At 53.4% G+C, this 26,287-nt stretch overlaps 1 protein-coding gene across 1 annotated transcript; it reads left to right on the top strand.

Annotated features, from left to right (window-relative positions):
* Positions 1–3,416: 3,416 nt before the first annotated feature.
* Positions 3,417–19,124, top strand: MATN1 (matrilin 1). The gene is made up of 8 exons (XM_005529859.3): positions 3,417–3,510; positions 8,040–8,386; positions 13,034–13,256; positions 13,421–13,546; positions 13,800–14,213; positions 16,542–16,694; positions 18,150–18,230; positions 18,838–19,124. The coding sequence occupies exons 1-8, from the start codon at positions 3,420–3,422 to the stop codon at positions 18,885–18,887; spliced, it is 1,485 nt and encodes a 494-aa protein (XP_005529916.1). The 5' UTR covers positions 3,417–3,419; the 3' UTR covers positions 18,888–19,124.
* The last annotated feature ends 7,163 nt before the right edge of the window (positions 19,125–26,287 follow it).

Genomic DNA, 26,287 nt, shown 5'->3' with positions numbered 1-26,287 from the left:
TGTGGATTTGGTGTTTGAAAGCAGCACCTTGGGAGTCAGGATCCATGGATTTGAGGGGTTGGAGGAGAGGCCAGGACACGTGAAGGCCACAACAGCAGCAGGGCCACGCTGGGGCCGGCACGGGCCGTCCACGGTTCCTGTGTTTACCTTGCAGGCAGGCTGGGGAAGAGCTCGAAATGCACATTTTCCTCCTGAAATATTGACTCCAGTGTTCTCCTTCTCGGGGGCCTGGGGAGAAATGATGTTTCATATTTTAAAAATAAACACTGCTTTTCCAGAGGCATCAATGCAGCCCCAGAGCTCCCAGCACACCTTTGCCTCTCGCCCTCTTTCCAAGGCTTTAATGCTGCTTATGTGCCACAAGCTCTGCTGGTGAAAATTCCCACCTGAAATGTATTTATCTTTGCTAATTAACAGCAGAATGACACAGAGCAACTTTATATTTTCCCCGCAAGAACAGCCATAGAGGCTTCATTTATGGAGGACTCTGAATGATCCCCATTCACGGGGAGCAAGTGCTGTCTGCACCAAGAGATCCTTGTGTGCAGGGCAGGAAAACAGAAAAACCCCAGCCCAGATGGGTCCTGGGCAAAATCTCCCAAATTTCAGGTTTTATTTCACTCTGGGCCCTGATGGTCCATAAATGGGTGGGGCAGGTTTAGGTGTTTGGGGAGCAAGCTCTGTGTGTGTGAACACGGGAGGGGACTGCTGTGTTTGCACTGCCCTAAATCCCTGATTTTATAAATATATCCATGAAAGCATCCACAGAGGAAGGGAAAGGGAAAAAATCCTGTCCCATCCCACCCCAGACATGGCAGGGACACCTCCTGCTGTCCCCAGGGTCACCCCCACTGTCCCAGGGTCACTCCCACTGTCCCAGGGTCACTCCCACTGTCCCCAGGGTCACCCCCACTGTCCCCAGGGTCACCCCCACTGTCCCAGGGTCCCTCCCACTGTCCCCAGGGTCACCCCCACTGTCCCCAGGGTCACCCCCACTGTCCCAGGGTCACCCCCACTGTCCCAGGCTGCTCCAGCCCCAATGTCCAGCCTGGCCTTGGGCACTGCCAGGGATCCAGGGACAGCCACAGCTGCTCTGGCAATTCCAGCCCAGCCCCTCCCCACCCTCACAAGGAAGAATTCCATCACAGGATCCCATCTAATCCCACTCTAATTCAGTTTAAATCCATTCCCCGTGTCCTGTCCTTCTATCCCTTGTCCAAAGTCTTTCTCCACCTTTCCTGCAGCTCCTTCAGGCACTGGGAGGTCTCAGTGAGATCACCCCAAACCTTCTCCTCTCTGAACAACCCCAGTCCTGCCTTTCCTCATGGCAGAGCTGCTCCATCCCTCACCTGGAGCATTTCCTCCTCCTGGCTGAAAATCCCCAGAGCTGTCAGCTCCAGAGCCAGCTGAAAGCCTGGCATTGGTGCTGTGGGAGGACAGTGGGACAAATCCATGCTGATTTTGCATGAGAACATCGCCAGATTTTGGTATTTTAATTAACATTTTTAATGTTGAAGAGTTCAGAGGAGCCTGGGAGCTTCAGTGAGGACAGGTCCTTTTTTCCCCTCATCAAAGAGCCTTTCTCCCCAGGAGCTCCCAGGCTGCTGAAGAGCTTTTGGAGGAAAGAGAGACTCTGGGAAAGGGAAGAGAAAGTGGGCTTTGAGTTAAAGGTACTTTGCATGGCCCTGCACTCACACAAGGCAGATTAAATGGATGAGGGATCCAAGGATGTGCTGCTGGAAAAGGTGAGCAGAACCCAATCCGTGCGAGGAGAAAGGCTTCAATCAAATGCCAGCGGCGTGGAGCAGTCGCTAAGAAAACAGAAAAAGATGCTGTGCTTTGCCACAAAGCCATCATTAAACCTCCCTTCCCCCGCTGCCGAACCTCCCCGCGGCTCCTCCGCAAAGGAACATCGCACCCGGCCTCATCTGCGGCACCCTCGGCCTTGAGATTGAGGCTGTTGTGTTCAGGAGCCGCATCCTCCTCGTGTGTCCGGAGCCGGACGCTGCCCCGCGGCTGTCTGTCCGTCCGTCCCCAGCCTCTCCTGTCTGTCTGTCCGTCCGTCCCCAGCCTCTCCTGTCTGTCCGTCCCCAGCCTCTCCTGTCCGTCCCCAGCCTCTCCTGTCTGTCCCCAGCCTCTCCTGTCTGTCTGTCCGTCCGTCCCCAGCCTCTCCTGTCCGTCCCCAGCCTCTCCTGTCTGTCCGTCCCCAGCCTCTCCTGTCTGTCTGTCCGTCCGTCCCCAGCCTCTCCTGTCTGTCCGTCCCCAGCCTCTCCTGTCCGTCCCCAGCCTCTCCTGTCTGTCCCCAGCCTCTCCTGTCTGTCTGTCCGTCCGTCCCCAGCCTCTCCTGTCTGTCTGTCCGTCCGTCCCCAGCCTCTCCTGTCCGTCCCCAGCCTCTCCTGTCTGTCCGTCCCCAGCCTCTCCTGTCCGTCCCCAGCCTCTCCTGTCCGTCCGTCCGTCCCCAGCCTCTCCTGTCTGTCTGTCCGTCCGTCCCCAGCCTCTCCTGTCCGTCCCCAGCCTCTCCTGTCTGTCCCCAGCCTCTCCTGTCTGTCTGTCCGTCCGTCCCCAGCCTCTCCTGTCTGTCTGTCCGTCCGTCCCCAGCCTCTCCTGTCCGTCCCCAGCCTCTCCTGTCCGTCCCCAGACTCTCCTGTCCGTCTGTCTCTGGAGCCCTCTCCCCGCTCCCCCACACAGGAGCGCCTGTTCCCTGCAGGAAAATTCTGCACCCCGAGCGTCCAGCCCTGCTCCCAAACCCTCCTCGGCTTTCCTGAGCTTCTCCCGAGGGCAGCAAAACCCCTGAGCCCACCCGATTCTGTCCCGGGCTTGGACAGGTGGGGACACGGAGGGGACAGGAGGGGACAGGGCAGGACAGGACAGGACAGGGCAGGACAGGACAGGAGGGGACAGGACAGGACAGGAGGGGACAGGACAGGGCAGGAACAGGAGGGGAGGGGAGAGGACAGGGCAGGACAGGACAGATGGACACTCAGAGCAGGGCAGCACAGGTGGGGACGGAGGTTCCCGTGTGACACCGGCGCTGTCCCCTCGCTCCCCCAGCCCTGCAGGCAGCAGCCGCTGCCCGACAGCCCCACCCCGGCTCCCCGGGGCTGCTCTCACTCACTGCTGCCCCTGTTCCAGCCCCACATTCCCCACCTTCCCCCGCCCCGGGGCCCTGCGGAGCTCCCCGTGCCCTCGGCAGCAATGGGGCCATTGTGGGGAGCTGGGGGCCGGCAGGGCAGGGCTGCCCATCGCCCCCTCCCCACCCTGGAGCAGCATCTCCTCCCGCTCCTTCTGCCTGCCCCTCTCCCCTCGCTGCCCCCCCGGGCCCGGCGTGGCGGGGGCTGGCTCGGAGCCTCCGGGAAGGGCAGGTTAATACCCGGGGCCAGCCCCCCGGGCCGCACTCCCAGCCCGGCTCCGGCACGGCCATGGCCGGGATCCGCTGTGCCCCGCTGCTGCTGCTGCTGCTGCTGCTCCTGCACAGCCTGGGCGCCTGCGGGGCCCCTCCGCAGCCCCGCGGTGAGTGGGGGCCGGGGGTCCTGGGCCGGGGAGGGAGCAGGGAATGCCCAGCAGCAGCCAGGGAAGAGGAGAAGCTGCGCCCGCTGCGTGCCCAAGGCGGCCGGGGCTGGGCTGGATCCCATGGGGACAGCACGGGCAGCTCCGGGTCACCCCCGGACTGGATCCTGTGGGGACAGCACGGGCAGCTCCGGGTCACCCCCGGGCTGGATCCCGTGGGGACAGCACGGGCAGCTCCGGGTCACCCCCGGGCTGGGGGACACCCGGCTGGGACAAGGGCTCTGCCTTCCCTCCCCTCTCCAGCTCCACCGGGGCTCCTGGGCTGGGAGCTGGAGCAGGAATCGGCCGGACACCTCCGGGCCACCTCCCGAGCAGCGCGGCTGGGTCGGGATGCTGGGAACAGGACTTTCCCTGGATTTCCTTCATCTGCTCCTGAGCAAAATCCAGCTCTGTCTCTGGTGGGGAGCAGGGCAGCCAGGAGCTGCCTGATCTGCAGCTTGCACGGGCTCTAAAGCCCAGCCTGGAATGAGAGCCAGCAGGGCTGGACATCCAGGGAAAGGATGGACACTCAGGGAAAGGATGGACACTCAGGACAGGGATGGACACCCAGGACAGGGCTGGACATCCAGGGAAAGGATGGACACTCAGGAGAGGGATGGACAGGGATGGACACTCAGGACAGGGATGGACAGGGATGGACACTCAGGACAGGGATGGACAGGGATGGACACTCAGGACAGGGATGGACACCCAGGACAGAGATGGACAGGGATGGACACTCAGGACAGGGATGGACACCCAGGACAGGGATGGACAGGGATGGACACTCAGGACAGGGATGGACACCCAGGACAGGGATGGACAGGGATGGACACTCAGGACAGGGATGGACACTCAGGACAGGGATGGACAGGGATGGACACTCAGGACAGGGATGGACACTCAGGACAGGGATGGACACTCAGGACAGGGATGGACACTCAGGACAGGGATGGACAGGGATGGACACTCAGGAGAGGGATGGACACTCAGGACAGGGATGGACAGGGATGGACACTCAGGACAGGGATGGACAGGGATGGACACTCAGGACAGGGATGGACAGGGATGGACACTCAGGACAGGGATGGACACCCAGGACAGGGATGGACAGGGATGGACACTCAGGACAGGGATGGACAGGGATGGACACTCAGGACAGGGATGGACAGGGATGGACACTCAGGACAGGGATGGACACCCAGGACAGGGATGGACAGGGATGGACACTCAGGACAGGGATGGACACTCAGGACAGGGATGGACACCCAGGACAGAGATGGACAGGGATGGACACTCAGGACAGGGATGGACACCCAGGACAGGGATGGACAGGGATGGACACTCAGGACAGGGATGGACACCCAGGACAGGGATGGACAGGGATGGACACTCAGGACAGGGATGGACAGGGATGGACACTCAGGACAGGGATGGACACTCAGGACAGGGATGGACAGGGATGGACACTCAGGACAGGGATGGACACCCAGGACAGGGATGGACAGGGATGGACACTCAGGACAGGGATGGACAGGGATGGACACTCAGGACAGGGATGGACACCCAGGACAGGGATGGACAGGGATGGACACTCAGGACAGGGATGGACACTCAGGACAGGGATGGACAGGGATGGACACTCAGGACAGGGATGGACACTCAGGACAGGGATGGACACTCAGGAAGGGAGGGTCTGGTCCCCAGGAGCATCTCTGCTCTTCCCTGGGCTCCAGGCAGCCTGGAGAAATCTCTGCTCAAAGGCAAACTCGGCTGCAAGGCCAAACTTTGGGGAATTAGAAATGTTTGGAGTGGATGATGATGATGATGATGATGATGATGATGATGATGATGATGATGATGATGATGATGATGCCTCTTCCCCAGCCATGGGCAGCCTGAGGTATGAGTGCAGAGCTACCTGGGGCTGAGCGAGGCGGATTTCAGACAAACTGACCCCTCTCTCCTCAGGAATTTGGGAAATTTGGCTCTTTCTGCTGTGCAAAGCTGGGAAGTGAAACAGAGCAGTCACCTCTCTAAAATAAACCCCTTTTAGTCCTGGGCTACTGCGCCCCAGTGTTTTAATGGATATTAAAGATGCCCTGAGAGGGATTTTCTGCTAAGTCAGGGCATTAATTCAGCCATTCCTGAATAATTCCTAATGTGGATATTTGTAAATATGGAGGAAGATTTTATTTCTGGTTTAATTCCAGCACATTCTCACACTATGCTGAGTCAAGGTGCCAGGAGAGAATTCAGGGCCTGTCCTGCAGATCCTGACTGTGGCTGGAATCCCAAAATTCTCCCACCTGATCTCCCTTCTTTACTCTTCTCTGAAATAAACTCCACTCTCATAAAAAGAGGTTAAAAAATGTTATTTAGGGCCAAATCACAGAGCAGAAATAAATAAAATAGATAGACTTCAAAATTTCTATTGGTTCCAGCTGTTCTTAGGGAAATAAAATAACTTTTCCCACTTGGTTTGTCACTAAATACAGGGATGATTCATCAGCACAAATGGGGATTTGTGATTTATTTCTGGAGGAATTAATTGCAAGGCTTTGAGCCTTTCCCTGGACCTTCATTTCTCACCTGTAAACTGGGCACAGGCAGCCCCTGGAAAAGGGATTTCCAGTGCTGCAGATGGATCTCCCAGGGAGCTTTCCTTCCTCTGCAATGAACTGTGGGGGGAAAATGAAATTCATCCAGATGGGATTTTAGTGGGAATTAGACAAAGTGACCAATGGCTGCTTTGCTCTCACCTTCCCAGACCTTTCTGGAGCAGATTCTGCCTCGATGCCTCTCAGGAAACAAACCTGATCATTTCCTTTAGGGATCCATGGCGGGGTATTTATTTTTATCTGCCTCAAAGACTGAAAGCCCCATTAGGTCTCACACCGAGGACCAGCTGTAATATTTATGTCATCATTTTGGAGCAGATTTGTTGGCCCAAAAGCTCCCATTTAAAAATCTGTCCACAGAAATCTCCTTCATGACAGGAACTCCCTGGGCCCTGCAGAAATCAAATATTAACAGAGCACTGACAGAGACAGGCTAAATGAGAGGAGAAAGAATTAAAAAGGACAGGATGCCACACATCTGCTGGGGGAAATGGGGCTATTCATTCAGGCAATCATAAAAAACACCAGGCCTGTTTTTATGCTTTGCCACAGCTGAAAATGAAGATGGAAAATTGTGTGAAAGCGAGAAATTTAAATAATAATAAAAAATAAATAATAATAATTTAATAAGAATAAATAATAAAATATAAAATGATACAATATAAAATACATATAATATATAATTTATAATATTTAATATTTCATATATAATATTTAATATATAATATATCATATATCATCATATATTGTATATAATAGTTATAATATATAATATATATTTATAATATATAATATATAATATATATTATACAATATCATATATAATATATTATATTTATAATAGATTATATATAATATTGTACATAATACAACAATAATTAATAAAACTATTATTAATAACAATAAAAATAAATAGCAATAATAATAATAGCAATAACAATAGCAATAATAATAGCAATAATAATAATAGTAATAATAATAATAATAATAATAATAAAAATAATAATAATAATTCCATTTGTTTCATTGCTGATGCCTCCTGTTTATAGCCTCTCCTTTTCACTGTGGGTATTCATGGGGCTGTAAAGATTAATTATCGATTATTAATTACCAATGATGAGTTCCAGATTTCTCTGTCATTTCCCCCTCACAGACACGAAGCAGCTCTGTGAGGAGCTGCTGGGGTTTATTTTTGGTGCCGTTACGGGGTCTGGTTCTGTGCTGGGGTTTAACCTGGGAACATTTGCTGAGTGTCGAGCCTGGTTCTGGCCCCGTTCCCATTAACTGATGTCCGTGGGGATTGGTTCTCCAGGTGCAGTAAATCCCTTTCCAGCCTTTTTTGGATGCAGAAATGCAGCTCAGGTTTCGGTCCACAGCTTTTTTCCTCCTTCTCTTCCTTCTTCCTTCTCTCCTTCCATCAGTGCTGCCATTCCTTCCTCCCTTCCTTCCTTTCACAGCTTTCTCTTCCCCTCTTCCCTCTCTCCTTGCTGTCACTCCACACATTTATCTCTCCCTCCTCTCCACAGGGGATGAGGTTTCCCGCAGCCCTCAGGGACAGCCCGGGGTGACAGGGGACCCCCTGCTCATCACCAGTCCGTGTCACCCCCCAGGAAAGCAAAAAGAACATTTTAAATTCTCAGTTGGAGCTGTGAAAGGGATAAAGGAGAGGAACCCGCAGCTCCTCCCCGCCCAGCGCGGCTTTACCAGCGCCGTTGTGCGAGAAAAACCCGCTCCCGCTGTCCCTGAGACCCGCGGGGAGCCCAATTATCTTCACCTTATTTTTCAGGGAAGAACAACAAGTAAAAAGGGTCCCTCCTGGGACACCCTTCCCTTCCTTCCCTCTGATTTCCCCTCCGTCCCCGCCGTCCCCAGGCTCCCTGTGCCGGACCAAGCCCACGGACCTGGTGTTCATCATCGACAGCTCGCGCAGCGTGCGGCCGCACGAGTTCGAGAAGATCAAGGTGTTCGTGTCGCGGGTGATCGAGGCGCTGGACGTGGGTCCCAACGCCACCCGCGTGGGCATCATCAACTACGCCAGCGCCGTGCGCAGCGAGCTGGCCCTGCACAGCCCCCAGAGCAAGGCGGCCCTGCTGCAGGCCGTGCGCAGGATCCAGCCCCTCTCCACCGGCACCATGACCGGCCTGGCCATCCAGTTCGCCCTCAGCCGCGTCTTCGGCGCCGCCGAGGGCGGCAGGGACGGCACGGCCAACTTCAAAAAGGTGAGGGGGCATGGGAAGGGTCTGGCGCCTCCAGCTCCGCGCTTGGGGATCATGGTGGGGTGGTTGGGAAAAGCAGGAAGGTGAGTTTTTTTCGCTGGGCTTTGGTTGTGTGTGGACACGTGAGGAAAACCTCTGGGAGGTGCAAACCGGGGGTTTGAAAACCTCCAGGAAGTTCACACCTCTCAATTCTTCTTGGAAACCTCGGGGGGATTGAAACCTCTGGGGGTTTGAACCTCTCAACTCCTGAAAACCTCTGGGATGTTCAAACCCCTCAATTCTTGAGGATCTCTGGGAGGTTTGAACCTCTCAACTCCCTTTGGAAACCTCTGGGAGGTTCAAACCCCTCAATTCTTGAGGATCTCTGGGAGGTCTGAACTTCTCAATTCCTTCTGAAAACCTCTGGGAGGTTCAAACCTCTCAATTCTTGGAAAACTCTGGGGAGTTCGAACCTCTCAACTCCTTCTGAAAACTTCTGGGAGGTTCAAACCCCTCAATTCTTGAAGACCTCTGGGAGGTTTGAACCTCTCAACTCCCTCTGAAAACCTCTGGGAGGTTCAAACCTCTCAATTCTTGGAAAATTCTGGGGAGTTCAAACCTCTCAACTCCCTTTGGAAACCTCTGGGAGGTTCAAACCCCTCAATTCTTGAAGATCTCTGGGAGGTTTGAACCTCTCAATTCCTTCTGAAAACCTCTGGGTGGTTCAAACCTCTCAATTCTTGAAGATCTCTGTGAGGTTCCAGCCTCTCAATTCTTGGAAACATCCAAGAGGCTCAAACTTCTCAAGTCTTCTTGGAAACCTCTGGGAAGTTCAGACCTCTCAATTCTCTCTGAAGAAGCAGCTCATCTTTGGGACTTAGTGAAAGAAACTACAAAACTCGTAACACATTCAGCCTCAGTTTTTGTTGTGAATTCAGCCTGACAATTACACCCAGCACTGGCCACTCCTGGAGACTGGAGAGACATTTCCACTGAGTTGTCCATGAAAATGCTGGATCCTCATCTCCGGAATCCCTTCCACACCATCCAGTCTCCCCTCTCCTCCTGCACACCTTCCCTGCTGCCAGCCAGCCCCCCAAGCCTCGCTGATCCCTGTCACCTCTGCTTGTGTGGAACAAATTACCCTGGACTTCCAGTGTCCCCCTGAAACCTCTCCTGGACAGCTGGAAAAGCTGAGAGCAGCGGGCTTTGGAGTGATTTATCTGAGGCATTAAAAAAAAGGGGAGAAAAGGGAAATCGCTCCTTGCTTTCCCCTCTTTCCTTCCACTCCGGAGCTGATCCAAGAGGCAGAATCACAGGAAGGGGTTGGGAGAGGTCTCTGGAGCTCCTCCTGTGCTTGGTGGGGCTGCCCAGGACCATGCCAGGGTGGCTTTTCAATGTCTCCAAGGTGGAAAACTCCACAACCCTTCGTATTCTCGGTTCCCTGGTTATTTTATTTGGTTTTTTGACTCGGTCTTGACGTCCAGGCAGCTTTTCCCTTCTGCTCAGGGTGACCCCATCCCCTGCCTGGGAGGAGGAACAGGTCATGCAGGGATTTAGGGAGGTGAAGCTTCCAGAAACACCGAACACGGTCCCTGCTCCTTCCCACGGCAGAAATCCAACAAATCCTGTTGTCAACATCCCAAAACATCACACGGTGCTCTGCTCTTGCTTTGTGCAGCAAATGTCATCCCCGGCCAGGGAAAAGCACAATTTGTTTCCCTCGGAGCTGCGAGAAAAACCCGCTCCCACCGTCCTCGAGACCCGCGGGGAGCCCAATTATCTCCACCTTATTTTTCAGGGAAGAACAACAAATAAATTGGCAAATTTCTGAGCAAATCCAGGGCTTTGTGCAGCTTCCTTGGAGGGCTGCTGGAACATCACGTTCCCAGGGTAATAATGAGCCATCGCTCCCTCATTAGCTGTGGGATGGCCGGGAAATGCCAGCCTGGGGCTGGGAATACCTGGAATGTTCAGGAATGTTCAGGAATGTTCAGGAATGCTCAGGAATTCTCGGGTGTTGGAGATAGCCAGCAATAGATTGTGTCAGAACACGTGGGATTTCTGTCTGGTGGAAGGATGAGTGATCCAGAATGCCAGGAATTCACAGGGAAAGCTGCTGGATAAATGAGCACAAAGTTTGACCTTGAAAAGCAAAATTTCTGAGTTTTCCCAGGGAAAAAGTGAGGATCAGGGGGAAATTCAGCTGTTGGGGGCAGCAGAAGCTTCACCTTTTCATAATTCCCATCCCATGGCCGAGCAGTGCCAGCCCCTCCAGGATCCAGAGGCTGCTCCTGCCCTCCAAGCCTTTCCCAAAAAACCAGGACTCAGCTTTTCCAGTGACAGGGAATTACAGAGATCCCCAGACTGCAAACAATGTGGAGGTAGGTTCGAAAATAAGAATAACAACAAAAAAAAGGACATTTTTTCACATTGACTCAGGCTGGATGCAGGGAAAATATCTCTGGTGGGAATCCTAGGAAAAAAACCACAAACCAGGATTTCCTGATGGTTGGGCTAACCAAATGTGATATTAAGAGGTATTTTTTATGCTCTGTCAGGCTGTCACAGACAGGTCCCCTGGCTTCCTCTCGCTGATAAATTCATTTCCCCCATGATTAATTCCCAATCCCGACTCTAGACCCAGAAGTTTTGTTTTCTCCACCAGCAGGGTAGAAAGTCCTTTATGGCAGATTTCCACACGGGCACTGTGAGGATCTCACCCATCACACCCAGGTGTGGATGCTGCAGCTCCACCCCGGCTGGGGCTTAGCTGGGCTCGGGCTTAGCTGGGCTCGGGCTTGACGGGGTTCAGGCTTAGTTGAAGATGGAGAGGAGCTGATAAAACCTGGAGAATTTCTTGATTTAGGAAGAGACTTAGGGTTTGGTCCCTGATTTGGTAACATCTCCCATTCCCTGATTTGATGACTCCTCCAATCCCTGGTTTGATAACTCCTCCCATTCCCTATTTCACCTCTCATTCCCAGATTTGATAACTCCTCCAATCCCTGATTTCACCTCTCATTCCCGGATTTGGTAACTCCTCCAATCCCTGATTTCACCTCTCATTCCCGGATTTGATAACTCCTCCAATCCCTGATTTCACCTCTCATTCCCGGATTTGGTAACTCCTCCAATCCCTGATTTCACCTCTCATTCCCGGATTTGATAACTCCTCCAATCCCTGATTTCACCTCTCATTCCCGGATTTGATAACTCCTCCAGTCCCTGATTTGGTCCCAGATTTGATAACTCCTCCAATCCCTGATTTCACCTCTCATTCCCGGATTTGATAACTCCTCCAATCCCTGATTTCACCTCTCATTCCCGGATTTGATAACTCCTCCAATCCCTGATTTCACCTCTCATTCCCGGATTTTTTCGCACACTTTGTGGCGCTGCACAGGCGGAGCGGCCCGGCTGGAGCTGAGCCTGAGCCGAGGGCTCTCTCTCCTGGCAGAGAGCTCCACTGCAGGGTGGATCCGCTCCAGGAAAACCACGGATCTCCTCTGCCATCCCCATTCCCCCCACCCCCCACCCCCACACCTGCCACAGGTGATGCTTCGCTTTATTTTTGCCACTCTAGAAGAGAAAGATTTGAATTTATTTATTTTTCCCCCCCTTGGAAGCACCAGTTGCGGAATTGTGATGCTCCTGGGAATTTTTAATTGTGCAGCCCTTAGGAAGTGCAGATAAACAGCTGAAATCAGATTGTAAAGCCCCACATTTTTCCTGTTTCTCCCATTTTTTACAGAGGGGAAGCTCTTCCCCCATTCTGCATTCCAGCCCGAGCCATTCCTTTGGAGTCGGCAGCGGTGTCTCAATAAATCAGTTGTAAGGAAAAGTGGCAGGGGCAGAAGAATTGGCAAAGAGCAAGAATTCAGGTCCTGTGACAAAGTCTCTTTCAGGAGAAAAATAAAGAGGAAAAGGGACAAAGCAGAAGCACAGCTCTGGGAGGATTTTAACTGGTTCAGGGCTCCGTTTAATCCAAGCTGAAATCCGGGTCCCACTTAAACCAGCTGCCACTTTAATGCTGGGCTTAGCAGGGCTGGGGTTTAATCCCTGCTGTTTATTTTGGACCAGAGAATCACAAATCCTGTGATTCTCACAGGGGGGCCTCGGGCCTCTTCCCCTCTCTCCCCATGGAGACGGTTTCAGTTCCATCCTTCAGCTCCTCCACCTGTAAATGGGATGGAGCCTTCATCTCACGTTTCCATGACATTTCCTGAGCTTCTGTGAAGTCCCACACTCATCTGGGCTTGTCCTGAGTGTCCCTGAAGATCTTTAGTTTGTCTTGAGCTGGAGTTTGGCTACATAAATTTTAATTTCGTTTCCTTAGAGGGGGATGCACCAGTTGTCCCTTGGTGAAAACATCAATCCCTGGAAGTTGTCTCTTGATGAAACCATTCAATCCTTGGAAAAGTTTAACTTTTCCAGCTCGGAAAGAAACTAATTCCACCTAAAAAATAATAATAATAAATAAATAAAAATGGTTTGTGTGATCTCCAGAGAATGGGAAGAGCTGGTGGATTCCCTTTTCCCTCAGTTTTAGGAATGCAAACCCTTGCTCCTGCCCCAGCCCGTTCCATGGAAAGGGGAAATTCCATGGGAACAGCACGGGAATGTGAAGGAGGCCATGGCTGCCCTCCCAGCCCGTCCCTCCCGCTGCAGGTGGCCATCGTGGTGACCGACGGCCGGCCCCAGGACGGGGTGCAGGACGTGTCCACCCGCGCCAGGGCCGCGGGCATCGAGATCTTCGCCATCGGCGTGGGCAGGGTGGACATGGGCACGCTGAGGCAGATGGCCAGCGAGCCCCTGGACGAGCACGTGGACTACGTGGAGAGCTACAGCGTCATCGAGAAGCTGACCCACAAGTTCCAGGAGGCTTTCTGTGGTGAGTCCCTGCCAGCCAGCGGGGAACTGGGAATGGTTTGGGTAGGGAAGGACCTTGAGGCAAGGACCTTGAGGCTTTGCAGAGAATCCCGGGATGGTTTGGGTGGGAAGGATTGGAAAGCTCGTCCTGCCTGAAGCCACCTCCTCCTCCTCCTCTCCTGGCAGTGGTGTCCGACCTGTGTGCCACGGGGGACCACGACTGCGAGCAGGTGTGTGTCAGCACCCCAGGGACCTACAGGTGTGCCTGCAGGGACGGCTTCAGCCTCAACAGCGACGGCAAGACCTGCACCGGTACGTGAGGGGTGCCTGAGCCCGGCCCGGAGGGCATGGCGGGGACAGAACGGGGATGTTCTGCTCCCAGAAGGCAGAAGGGGAAACCCTGCTCTCACAAGCAGGATTTCAAAGCATTGCTGTGATCTCTTGTTGTGTTTTCTTGGGTTAACCCCATCCCCTCAATAAGTGGCATTAAGTTCTGTTTTCCTGCATCATTTATTGCAGTCTTTACTGCTGTTTCCTTCTGCCCTGTTCTCGTGTTTTCCCTCAGCTTGCAACGGTGGCTTGGGGTCTGCTCTGGATCTCGTGTTCCTCATCGACGGCTCCAAGAGTGTGAGGCCTGAGAACTTCGAGCTGGTGAAGAAATTCATCAACCAAATCGTGGATTCGCTGGAGGTGTCGGACAAGCAGGCCCAGGTTGGGCTGGTGCAGTACTCCAGCTCTGTCCGGCAGGAGTTCCCCCTGGGGCAGTTCAAGAACAAGAAGGACATCAAAGCAGCGGTGAAGAAAATGTCCTACATGGAGAAGGGGACCATGACAGGCCAGGCTCTCAAGTACCTCGTTGACAGCTCCTTTGCTGCCATCAACGGGGCGCGCCCCGGGGTCCCCAAGGTGGGGATTGTCTTCACCGATGGGCGCTCACAGGATTATATCTCAGATGCTGCCAAGAAAGCCAAGGACTCAGGTAGGGCTCCTGAATTCCCAGGGCTCCTTTCTGACCTTTCCCCTGGCTGTGTCTCCTGGGATACAAACGGGTTATAATCATTAATTCTGGGGAGGCGCTCCCTGACTATCCTTGCTTGGAGCTCGCAGAGACCTCGGAGCACCTCAGCCCGGGGTCAGGTTTGCCAAGAGCTGGTTTTACTTCCCCTCCGTGTCTCTGGAGGAGTTTCTGCTGGGCAGGGTGGAGTTCCACCCCATTGGGATGGGATGGGCAGGATGGAGTTCCACCCCATTGGGATGGGATGGACAGGATGGAGTTCCACCCCATTGGAATGGGATGGACAGGATGGAGTTCCACCCCATTGGGATGGGATGGACAGGATGGAGTTCCACCCCATTGGGATTAGATGGACAGGATGGAGTTCCACCCCATTGGGATGGGATGGACAGGATGGAGTTCCACCCCATTGGAATGGGATGGACAGGATGGAGTTCCACTCCATTGGAATGGGATGGACAGGATGGAGTTCCACTCCATTGGAATGGGATGGACAGGATGGAGTTCCACTCCATTGGGATTAGATGGACAGGATGGAGTTCCACCCCCTGGAATGGGATGGACACGGTGGAATTTTACCCCCCTGGAATGGGATGGACAGGATGGAGTTCCACCCATTTGGAATGGGAGGGACACGGAATTTTACACCCCTGGAAAGGGTACCCAGGTCTAATTGCTCCACACAAATGTGGAAGGAAACTGCAGGGGGAATTTCGAAGTCAGAGGTTTCAGCACCTCCAGGGCTGGACAGGGCTTGGAGGAACCTGGGAAGGTGGAAGATGGTGAGACAAGAGGAGCTTTAAGGTCCCTCCTAACCCAAGCCTGTCTGGGATTTGTCTGGGCTTGGTCAGGAACCCCAGCCCAGCACCAGAGGCACAGGGGACAAGGACACCAAATCCCAGGAGCTGTAGGGCCAAGTGTGGCTTGGAAAAGGCCTGGAAAAGGCCGAGAAAAAGCCACAAAACAATAAACAAAGCACAGACACGGATTGAGGAGGAGCCCCAGGCACATTCATGAGAAACTTTCCTCAGCTGCTGTTGTAGGAAAAGCGCTCAGTGGCCACTCACTGACGGATCTCTGTGCCAGAGCCCCATGAAATATTAATGCCTCGAGAGCTGTCCCTTTGCTGACCCGCTGAGCACATTCCCAGCCTCTGACACCTCCGTGTTAAATGGATCCAGCCCCTGGGAACTCAGTCAGGAATTGCTGGATCCTTCCCTTCCCTTTAACTTCTCTCTCCACCACTAGATGGGACTCGGGGCCAGCACATCTCCGGGAAGGTCAGGGAGCTCGTGAAAAACCAATGTTTACAAAGCACTCTGACATCTTACAGGGCTGCTCAGCTCTTATAAAACAAAAGGTTCCTATAAAGTGTATTTATAGAATTTATTCCTCCCCGGTGATAAAACCATGCCTTGTCTCTCCCTCCTCTCCTGTCCCTGCAAGGAAATCTCTTATCTGTCCATAAGTTATTGCTGTGGGATAAACAAGTGCTTAAAATGAGACTGCAAAATTGTTCAGTGAGCTGAGCCTTGGAAAAAACAACCAATATTGGATATATCTGGAGAAAGGCTAAAAGGGGAGCAGGGAAACATTCCCAGTGCCTGGGCACGGACACGTAGAGACAAATATTTCAAATCAGGGCTTAATTAATATCACCCAAAATGGGAAAATTGCATTTCCGTTCAGTAGAAGCAGGTTTGATGCAGATCAGCCTCTTGGCGGAGCAGGACGATCCCTGGACAAGTTCTTCACTCCTGGGGGGCTGCAGTTTTAGACAGAGGCTCAGCTCAGTGCTGCTCTCCCAGGTCTCCACTGCAGGGGGACTTTGCCCCTCAGGGACTCATTAACAGGGGTTAATTAACAGTGGCTGAGCCTCTTTTGGAGACCCTCACTGTTTCCTTTTGCTCCATTATCACTCCCATACCAGTGGGATGGGGTGACCATCACCTGCCCCTTCTCACCTCTCCAAAATCCTGTCCTAGCTGCCATTGCCTGGGAAATTCTGGTTAAACTCTGCCCGCAGAAATATTTCGGCCCCTTGTTTGACCTGGCTGAAAGGAGCTTCTCCAAAACCTTGTTCTTGTGGCCACGGTGCCCACGGTCTGGTAAACTGTAATGAAATAATTTTTGGCCAGTTTGACCTGGCTGAAGGCAGTCTGGGGTGGCAGAGGTGATGAGGTAATTCCCAGTTGGCATCTGGAGCTGTGTAGGGGGAGGATCAGGATGTCCAGCCTGGCGGGGCGGCACCATGCCAGCTCCGGGCCGCTGACGGGATCCCCTTCCCGGCAGGATTTCGGATGTTTGCCGTGGGGGTCGGCAACGCCGTGGAGGATGAGCTGAGGGAGATCGCCTCAGAGCCGGTGGCTGAGCATTATTTCTACACCGCCGACTTCAGGACCATCAGCAGGATCGGGAAGAAGCTGCAGATGAAGATCTGTGTTGGTGAGGGGGGACTGGGGCTCGCTCGCAGCATTCGGGACGAGAGGGATGGAAACGCCCTTGGAGGAGCTGCAGATGCTCCGTGCTGGGACTTGGGGTGGAGGTTTATTCACAGCGCCTAAAGGCTGGAGTGGAGGGATGAAAATGTCCCCGAGGAAGCTGCAGGTCTTCAAACTCTCTTGGTGAGAGGGGATTGGGGTGGATTGGGTCCCAGTGTTTGAAGGCTGGAGTGGAGGGATGAAAATGTCCCTGTCCCCAGCGTGTGGAGCTGGCAGAACACCCAGAACACCAGGACACATCAGTGTCGGTATTTTGGGTGGTCACCTGAAGCAAAGCAACCCCCACACCTCAGGCCGTGTCCCCCTCTCCCAAATCCCCTTCTCCTTCCTTTTCCTTCCACCTTCCTGCCCTTCTTCTTCCCCAGAAATGGTGAATTTGTCTCCAGGCTCCTAAAACTGGCATTTCCTTTCCTCCTGGAGAAGCTGGAGAGGGATAATCCCCCTGTCTCCAGAGCCAAGATTGCAAGGCAGAGACTCCTTTCCAAGCCTCCTTAAAAAATTAGGATCAATCCAAGAACAGGAGGATGGAATCTATGTGAAACCACCAACAAATTGTACTTAAAAATCATTCAAACACATTTAGGCTTCAGCCTTCAAAAAAAAAAAAAAGTAAATTTCAGAAAAACTATTTGTAAAATATCAATTTGGGTAAACATGTTTACATTTGAGTATTAAAAGGAAGGCAAGGAGATATTTGCATTTCTTTGATTGCCAGTGCCAGTTTGTATTTCTCAACAGCTGCCTGGAAATCTTCTGTTAATCTCCAGCTTTAGGTTAGTCCTGGCTGGTTTAAACCTGTTGTGTTTTGGTGCCTATGACTCATTCCCTTTAAAAATTCTATTTTATTTCCTCCTTTGCTCAGCTTGGAGTGGCCTTGGAACCCCTCACTTCTTTCCCAGTCATCTTTTGCCTCCTGTTCCAGCCTAAGTTAATTTTCCTTGAAGAACAGATGCAAATCAGTGACATAAATTAGCAAACTTACTAAATTAGCAAACTGATTAACGCTCACGGTTCCACCCCTCAAGGACTGGGGTTGCTGAAGCTCAAACCAGTCTGGATGGCAGCGGTGCCTCCAGTTTTCACTGGATGTTGTTGGGGAGACAGAGGTTTCTTTTATTTGGTCAGACTCCAATTTTAGGGCAAACCTGAAGCATCAGGAGCAGAGCTCAGTGGGTTCCCACAGGAAGGAATTTTCATGGCTGGAATACCAGAAAAATGTGGCACTCTCTGTTCATCTGAGGTTAAAGCCAGGAGAGATCAATCAGATAATTAGAAATAATTATATTTTTATTTCCTTCCATCTCTGACATAGAAAACAGGAATTGTTCTGTTTCACTGGGCTCAGTGATTTTGATTAAATCCATTTTTTTGGTGCCACTCTTGCTGTTGTGACCCACAGAGGAAGATCCGTGTGAGTGCAAATCCATCGTGAAGTTCCAGACCAAGGTAGAGGAGCTCATCAATTCCCTGCAGCAGAAACATATCCTTTGGAAGTCTGGCCAGGATTGGGTGGGCTGGGATTTCCAGAGGGAAAGTTCTGCTCCTGGGGGAAGGAGCTGGGCCAGGTTCAGGAAGATGGGAATGCCAGAGGGGATGGGGACAGATTCCCTCTGCTCCTGCTCCCATCCTTACCTGTGCTGCCGGCCTGGGATCGTGGAATTATTGCGAGGTTTGGGTGGGAGGGGGCTTAAAATTCATCCAGTGTCACCCCAGACATGGCAGGGTCACCTCCCACTGTCCCCAGGGTCACCTCCCACTGTCCCAGGGTCACCCCCACTGTCCCCAGGGTCACCCCCACTGTCCCAGGGTCACCCCCACTGTCCCAGGGTCACCCCCACTGTCCCAGGCTGCTCCAGCCCCAATGTCCAGCCTGGCCTTGGGCACTGCCAGGGATCCAGGGACAGCCACAGCTGCTCTGGCAATTCCAGCCCAGCCCCTCCCCACCCTGCCAGGGAACAATTCCTGCCCAAGATCCCACCCAAATCTCTCCTCTTTTAGTTAAAACCTTGTCCCATCACTCCGTGCCCACATAAAAAAAAAAGTCTCTCAACATTCCCTGTTATTTTTCCTCCTTAACTCCTCCTCACTGGAAGCTGTGGCCAAAAGGATCGAAGCCCTGGAGAACAAGATCATCTAAAACCTCTCCCCAGCAGATTTTCACCTCCTTCCCAAAGTAACAGAACCAGAACTGCTCCACTTTTCAGGGAGGACAGCTCAGCCCCAGGGCTCTGGGCAGCTTTTATTAAGGTCTAGGCTACCTGCATTTGTTTAAAAGGAAGAATTATTACAGTAGACTTTTTATAAAGGGCAGAGCACAGGGTGTGACAGGCCAGGCTCAGGTTTGTTGCATCCCATAGAGTGCATATATTCAAAAAAAAAAAAACCAGAAAGATTTTTTTTATTTAAAGCTTAATATATATAGAGTGTGTTAATTAATGAGTATTTGATGATGAGTTCTGTGAATCCTCTGCTGCAGCTTTTGTTCCTATGCATGAGATAATTTAATTTAAAAGTCGGGGTGACTCGGTGTCACCCTCAGCTGCTGGGTGTGAGCTCCAAAGCTGAGCTGCTGTCGCTGTCAGTGATCAGGTGAGCTTTAGTCCCAACCCTGAGCCTGCTCTGCAGGCGGCCTGGGCCAGGCTGCTCAGGCTGGGCTTAGGAACAGCAACGGGAAAAGCTTTCCCAGGGGAATGCTGGCAGCGTCCCAGAGCCTGGGCTGAGCCTGCAGGGACCCTGTGTGAGCCAGCAGCCAGATGTGCCCGGCTCTGGGTGACCCTGAGTGAGCCAGCAGCCAGATGTGCCCGGCTCTGGGTGACCCTGTGTGAGCCAGCAGCCAGATGTGCCCGGCTCTGGGTGACCCTGAGTGAGCCAGCAGCCAGATGTGCCCAGCTCTGGGTGACCCTGGCAGGACTCAGGGACCCTCTGTGGCCCTGCCACCAGCCAGATGTGCCCAGCTGTGTCCCCACACCCTCAGCTGGAGCTCCAATCCGTGCCCCCAGGCCGGGAATGCTGCTGGAGCTGCCCTGGAAGCAGAGCCTCGATCCCTGCGCCCTCCCTGGCTCAGCCCAACGCCGGGAGCAGCTCCCGAGCTCAGCACAGAGCTGTCAGCTCCTCCTGCTCCTGGATCCCCTGGGAATGTGGGCTGGGAGCAGCTCTGCCTGTCCCTGCAGCTGTGCCACCGAGCCCCATGGCACCAGCGGCTGCTCTGGGGGAGCTTTATGGGGTTTATGGGTTCGTTTATGGGTTTGGGGGGTTTTGTATCAAAATATTTATACTTGAGACTACGTGAGAAAAGCTTTTTGGGGCAACTTGGCCTGTTCAGAAGTGTCACAGAGCAGATGTGGTTTGGGTTTGGGGGAATATTAAAAGTTTGCTGGAAATTTGGGAAGCCAGCGTCGTCCTTTGTGTGAGTGCTGAGGAGGCTGCCTGAAAACACCACCTCTCCAAAGGCTCCGGAGTGGGGGGAAATCATCTCATTCACATCCTCTTATCCCTTGGACAGAGGAGCTTTATCTCCCCTTTATCTCCACGTTTTGCTCAGCATTTTCCCAAAAGTTTCTCTGCCCACCCCTCCCCTCCATCAATCAAGGAGAGATCTCCAGATTTCCCGGGGTATTGCTCACTAAATCCCCAATCCCAGCTCAACTCTGGATCACCCCTCTCCCAGGAAATTCCCCCTCGAGGAGCCCGACCTCAGACTGGGCCATAAATAACAAAAATCAAAAGGAGTTTTTGTTCCCGGTGCTCCAGATCCATTGTCAGAGGCAGGATTGTTTCTGTGAGGAATATTCGGGGCTGTGGTGCAGATAAAGCAGAACTAAACTAATTACCAATCCTTCTTCTCCCTTCCCCTTAAAACAACAAAAGCCGTGCCGGAAGCCAATTAGTCACCGGGCTCCTGACGTTCCAATTAGGCTTCATTAATGAATGCCCAGGGGCAGCGGGACCGGCAGAGGAGAATCCTGAGCTTCCCCTCAGCTCAGGGAATCTGGGAAACAAAGGATCCTGCACAACCCAACAGCATCGATGTCCCAAACCCCGCTGGGATGTCCCAAACCCCGCAGGGATATCCCAGACCCCGCAGGGATGTCCCAGACCCCGCTGGGATGTCCCAAACCCCGCTGGGATGTCCCAAATCCTGCTGGGATGTCCCAAACCCCGCAGGGATATCCCAGACCCCGCAGGGATGTCCCAGACCCCGCAGGGATGTCCCAAACCCCGCTGGGATGTCCCAAATCCTGCAGGGATGTCCCAAATCCTGCTGGGATGTCCCAAACCCCGCTGGGATGTCCCAGACCCCGCAGGGATGTCCCAGACCCCGCAGGGATGTCCCAAATCCTGCAGGGATGTCCCAGACCCCGCAGGGATGTCCCAGACCCCGCAGGGATGTCCCAGACCCCGCAGGGATGTCCCAAACCCCGCAGGGATGTCCCAAATCCTGCTGGGATGTCCCAAACCCCGCAGGGATGTCCCAAATCCTGCTGGGATGTCCCAAACCCCGCTGGGACGTCCCAAACCCCGCAGGGATGTCCCAAATCCCTCAGGGATGTCCCAGATCCCACAGAGATGTCCCAAATCCAGCTGGGATGTCCCAAATCCTGCTGGGATGTCCCAAATCCTGCTGGGAAGTCCCAAATCCTGCTGGGATGTCCCAAATCCTGCTGGGATGTCCCAAATCCTGCTGGGATGTCCCAGGAGAGGCCTGGATGCGGGAGGGTGAAACAATCCCGCTGCACAGAGGGAACTTCCCTTCCCTTCCCGCACCTTCCCTTCCCCATCCTTTAGGATTTTCCCGACAATTGCTGATGCCCCATCCCTGGGAATACTCCGGGCCGGTTTGGGTGGGGTTGGAATCAAACTGATCTCCTGAGGATGTCCCTGCTCGCTGCCCAGATGAGCTTGGAACGCCCTTTCCAATCCAAACCATTCCGTAACTTTGTGACCTTGCACAGACCCCACTCCCTCTTTCCACTTCTCCACCGGAATTCCCAGGTCCCTTCACACCTCCAGGCAAAATAATTTATAGATTATTGTCCTTTGGACGTGGATGAAAAATCCTTGGCTACTTTTCCCTGCCTCCCGTTGGTGCTGGAGCCCTGGGAAGCCTGGAGCTCTTTTCCCTCTGGGGAAGCGATTTCCTCCTGCAGGGCACGGATATCACAACACAGGGTTCCTAATTAGTAATCAAATTAAAAACTGCTTTCAATTAAACCCAGGGCTGGCATCTTTCAGCAGCAATTTGTAACATTCACGCCCTGTAATTGCCGCTAACGGAGGGGTGGGGAGCACAGCGGGAATTATTGGGGTTTTTCTGGAATCGGACTGGGATCCCAGTAAATGGGAATGGGAGCGGTTCCCTGCCCTCAGGGGCTCCTGGGGGGCACCAGGTTGGTTTCCCCCTTTCCTGGGTGGAGGAAGTGAATCCCAAGAATAAATAAAAATGAATAAAAAATGATAAAAACTGTTCCTGCCCTCCGGGGAAGAAGCCCCAGATCCAGGCAAGGATGGCAGGGCTGGGAACTGGGGATTCCCCATTCCTCATAAACTGGGAGCAGGGAATTCGGCACCTCAGCACACCTGGGCTCAGGTGACACAGGGAGCTCCTGGCCCAGTGATCCCAGCTGGATCCCCCTGGGATCTCAGGGGTTCTGTTGTTGGACCTTCCAGAACAGCATGAAGTGAATCATTCCCCGGGGAAATCACTCCCTGCCCTTTCCTGCTCCTCCAGAGCCATCACCTGGATTTGGGATTTTATCACCGTGCCCATAAATTATCCACTGTGCCCCAGCAGCTAATTGGAAAAAAAGTTAATTACTGATAGCAAAGTCTGCTTTGGGAAAAAAAGGATTAATTTCAAACCTGTATGGGGAAGATCTTGATAGCAGCAGGTGGAAGGGAAAAATTTAAGGCGGTTGTAAATTGGGGGAGGAAGATAAAATGGTAAATGGAAATGGTTTTGGAGCTGAAGTGCAGCCTTTAGGGCAGAGATGGAAAATCCTCAGCCCCACAGAGCCTTTCCTCCTGGAAATGAGGGAGAGAAGTGAAAGCGGCTGGAAGGAGGCTGTCCATCCCAGGGATGCTGTGCACTTGTCGCCGTGCTCACTAGATGTCCCCACGTGAATACAGATCGGGGCTGGCACCCCGAGCCCGGCTCCTGTCCCTGTCCCTGTCCCAGTCCCTGTCCCATCCCTGTCCCTGTCCCTGTCCCATCCCTGTCCCATCCCTGTCCCTGCCCCTGTCCCTGTCCCATCCCTGTCCCATCCCTGTCCCTGTCCCATCCCTGTCCCTGTCCTGTCCCTGTCCCATCCCTGTCCCTGTCCCATCCCTGTCCCTGTCCCATCCCTGTCCCTGTCCCATCCCTGTCCCTGTCCCATCCCTGTCCCTGTCCCATCCCTGTCCCGGCCGGTAACTGATGGCAGCGCCAGAGCCGCTCCTCCCCGGGCTGCGATCTTCAGCCAGTGCAGCCAGCAAAGTGGAGAGGATCAATAAATAAATGAATCAATAAATAAATGGATCAATAAATAAATGGATCAATAAAGAAATGGATCAATAAAGAAATAGATCAATAAAGAAATGGATCAATAAATAAATGGATCAATAAATAAATGGATCAATAAAGAAATAGATCAATAAATAAATGGATCAATAAATAAATGGATCAATAAAGAAATAGATCAATAAAGAAATAGATCAATAAATAAATTGATCAATAAAGAAATGGATCAATAAAGAAATAGATCAATAAAGAAATAGATCAATAAATAAATGGATCAATAAAGAAATAGATCAATAAAGAAATAGATCAATAAATAAATGGATCAATAAATAAATGGATCAATAAATAAATGGATCAATAAAGAAATAGATCAATAAAGAAATAGATCAATAAATAAATGGATCAATAAATAAATAGATCAATAAAGAAATAGATCAATAAAGAAATAGATCAATAAATGCGCTGCCCCGCGGGGTGTGCGGACCTGGAGGCTGCGGGACTCGCTCCCTGCAGCCACGGGATGCTCCGTCTTCATCCTCTGGGCACGGCCGGGCCCACGGGAGTCCTTCCCTGTCCTTCTGTATCCTTCTGTATCCTTCCCTGTCCTTCTGTATCCTTCTGTATCCTTCCCTGTCCTTCTGTATCCTTCCCTGTCCTTCTGTATCCTTCTGTATCCTTCCCTGTCCTTCTGTATCCTTCCCTGTCCTTCTGTATCCTTCCCTGTCCTTCTGTATCCTTCTGTATCCTTCCCTGTCCTTCTGTATCCTTCCCTGTCCTTCTGTATCCTTCCCTTCCCTTCCCTTCCCGCACCTTCCCTTCCCTTCCCTTCCCTTCCCTTCCCTTCCCTTCCCTTCCCTTCCCTTCCCTTCCCTTCCTTCCCTTCCCTTCCCTTCCCTTCCCTTCCCGCACCTTCCCTTCCCGCACCTTCCCTTCCCGCACCTTCCCTTCCCGCACCTTCCCTTCCCTTCCCGCACCTTCCCTTCCCGCACCTTCCCTTCCCGCACCTTCCCTTCCCGCACCTTCCCTTCCCGCACCTTCCCTTCCCTTCCCGCACCTTCCCTTCCCTTCCCTTCCCTTCCCTTCCCGCACCTTCCCTTCCCGCACCTTCCCTTCCCGCACCTTCCCTCCCCTTCCCTTCCCTTCCCTTCCCTTCCCTTCCCTTCCCTTCCCTTCCCTTCCCTTCCCTTCCCTTCCCTTCCCTTCCTTCCCTTCCCTTCCCTTCCCTTCCCTTCCCTTCCCTTCCCTTCCCTTCCCTTCCCGCACCTTCCCTTCCCGCACCTTCCCTTCCCGCACCTTCCCTTCCCGCACCTTCCCTTCCCGCACCTTCCCTTCCCTTCCCTTCCCTTCCCTTCCCTTCCCTTCCCTTCCCTTCCCTTCCCTTCCCTTCCCTTCCCTTCCCTTCCCTTCCCTTCCCTTCCCTTCCCTTCCCTTCCCTTCCCTTCCCTTCCCTTCCCTTCCCGCACCTTCCCGCACCTTCCCGCACCTTCCCGCACCTTCCCGCACCTTCCCGCACCTTCCCTTCCCTTCCCGCACCTTCCCTTCCCGCACCTTCCCTTCCCTTCCCTTCCCTTCCCTTCCCTTCCCTTCCCTTCCCTTCCCTTCCCTTCCCTTCCCTTCCCTTCCCTTCCCTTCCCTTCCCTTCCCTTCCCTTCCCTTCCCTTCCCTTCCCTTCCCTTCCCTTCCCTTCCCTTCCCTTCCCTTCCCTTCCCTTCCCTTCCCTTCCCTTCCCGCACCTTCCCGCACCTTCCCGCCCCCTTCCCTTCCCTTCCCTTCCCTTCCCTTCCCTTCCCTTCCCTTCCCTTCCCTTCCCTTCCCTTCCCTTCCCTTCCCTTCCCTTCCCGCACCTTCCCGCACCTTCCCGCACCTTCCCGCACCTTCCCGCACCTTCCCTTCCCTTCCCGCACCTTCCCTTCCCTTCCCGCACCTTCCCGCACCTTCCCTTCCCTTCCCGCACCTTCCCTTCCCTTCCCTTCCCTTCCCTTCCCTTCCCTTCCCTTCCCTTCCCGCACCTTCCCGCACCTTCCCGCACCTTCCCGCACCTTCCCTTCCCTTCCCTTCCCTTCCCGCACCTTCCCGCACCTTCCCGCACCTTCCCGCACCTTCCCTGTCCTTCCCCATCCTTCCCTCTCCTTCCCTTGTCCTCCCCTGTCCTTCTCACCCCTGCCCTGCATCTGGAACCTGCTGCTGGTTCCTCCCCAGACGAGCCCCAGTCCCCGGGTTTTGCCCTCCCCGTTTCCCTGCTGCTCTGATTTCTCTGCTCTGGGAGCTGAGTTTTCCTGGGCTCGTGTTTAGGGATGATCCCACGGGAGATCCCGCTCCTGCTCCCGCTCCCCTCGCGGGTGCTGATCTCCAGGGTTGCGGATCCTCAGGCTCGGGGTTTATTCCCTCTGCAGTTCCTGATTTTGTCACTCCAGCCCTCGATGTCCCCAGGGCTCGTTTTGCCTCTTTCCCGGTGTGTGACGAGGCTGATCCCATGGAATGTCTGGGAGCTGCAGCTCGTGGTTTCCCACATCACCGGGGGAAGTTCACCACGGCCACCAGAGATGAAAAAATCAAAATCCAAGCTGCTGGAATCTGCTGCCAATGGTTCTGTAGCACCCAGAGCCTTCCAACCCCCCAGAAATCCCCACCCAGAGGGGCCCAGGAGAGCCCGTGCCCGGGGCTTCTGTCCAGCAGGAAATTGGGAAGTGGGATTGGTCCTGCAGGCTCGGAGGAACGGATTGAAAATGGATTGGAGAACGGGAACGGCCCCAGCCGTGCCAAGGGTGGGCTCATCTGGAATTCCAGGCAGGCGGGGCAGGATTTCACTTGCCAATCAACATCTGATTTACTTCTCGGGAACATGAGATCTTCATCCCTGCTCCCATGTCCCTGGAGATCCCAAAACGAAGCTCTGTGCCTTTTGTTGTTTTGTTTTGTCCAGAGCAGAGGAGGAGGAGGAAAACGGATCCAAGGAGAGCTCCTGGTGGGATGAGAGCAGAGTCAGCCCCCTGTGAACGCTGGGATTCCCAGGGAAAGGCTGGAGCTCAGATCCCAGGGAT

This window comes from Pseudopodoces humilis, chromosome 27 (assembly GCF_049639895.1).
Source record: "Pseudopodoces humilis isolate 2021_Gansu_Grassland_sample_001 chromosome 27, ASM4963989v1, whole genome shotgun sequence".
NCBI classification, from domain to species: Eukaryota; Metazoa; Chordata; class Aves; order Passeriformes; family Paridae; genus Pseudopodoces; species Pseudopodoces humilis.
This window is presented reverse-complemented; position numbering and strand designations above follow the sequence as displayed.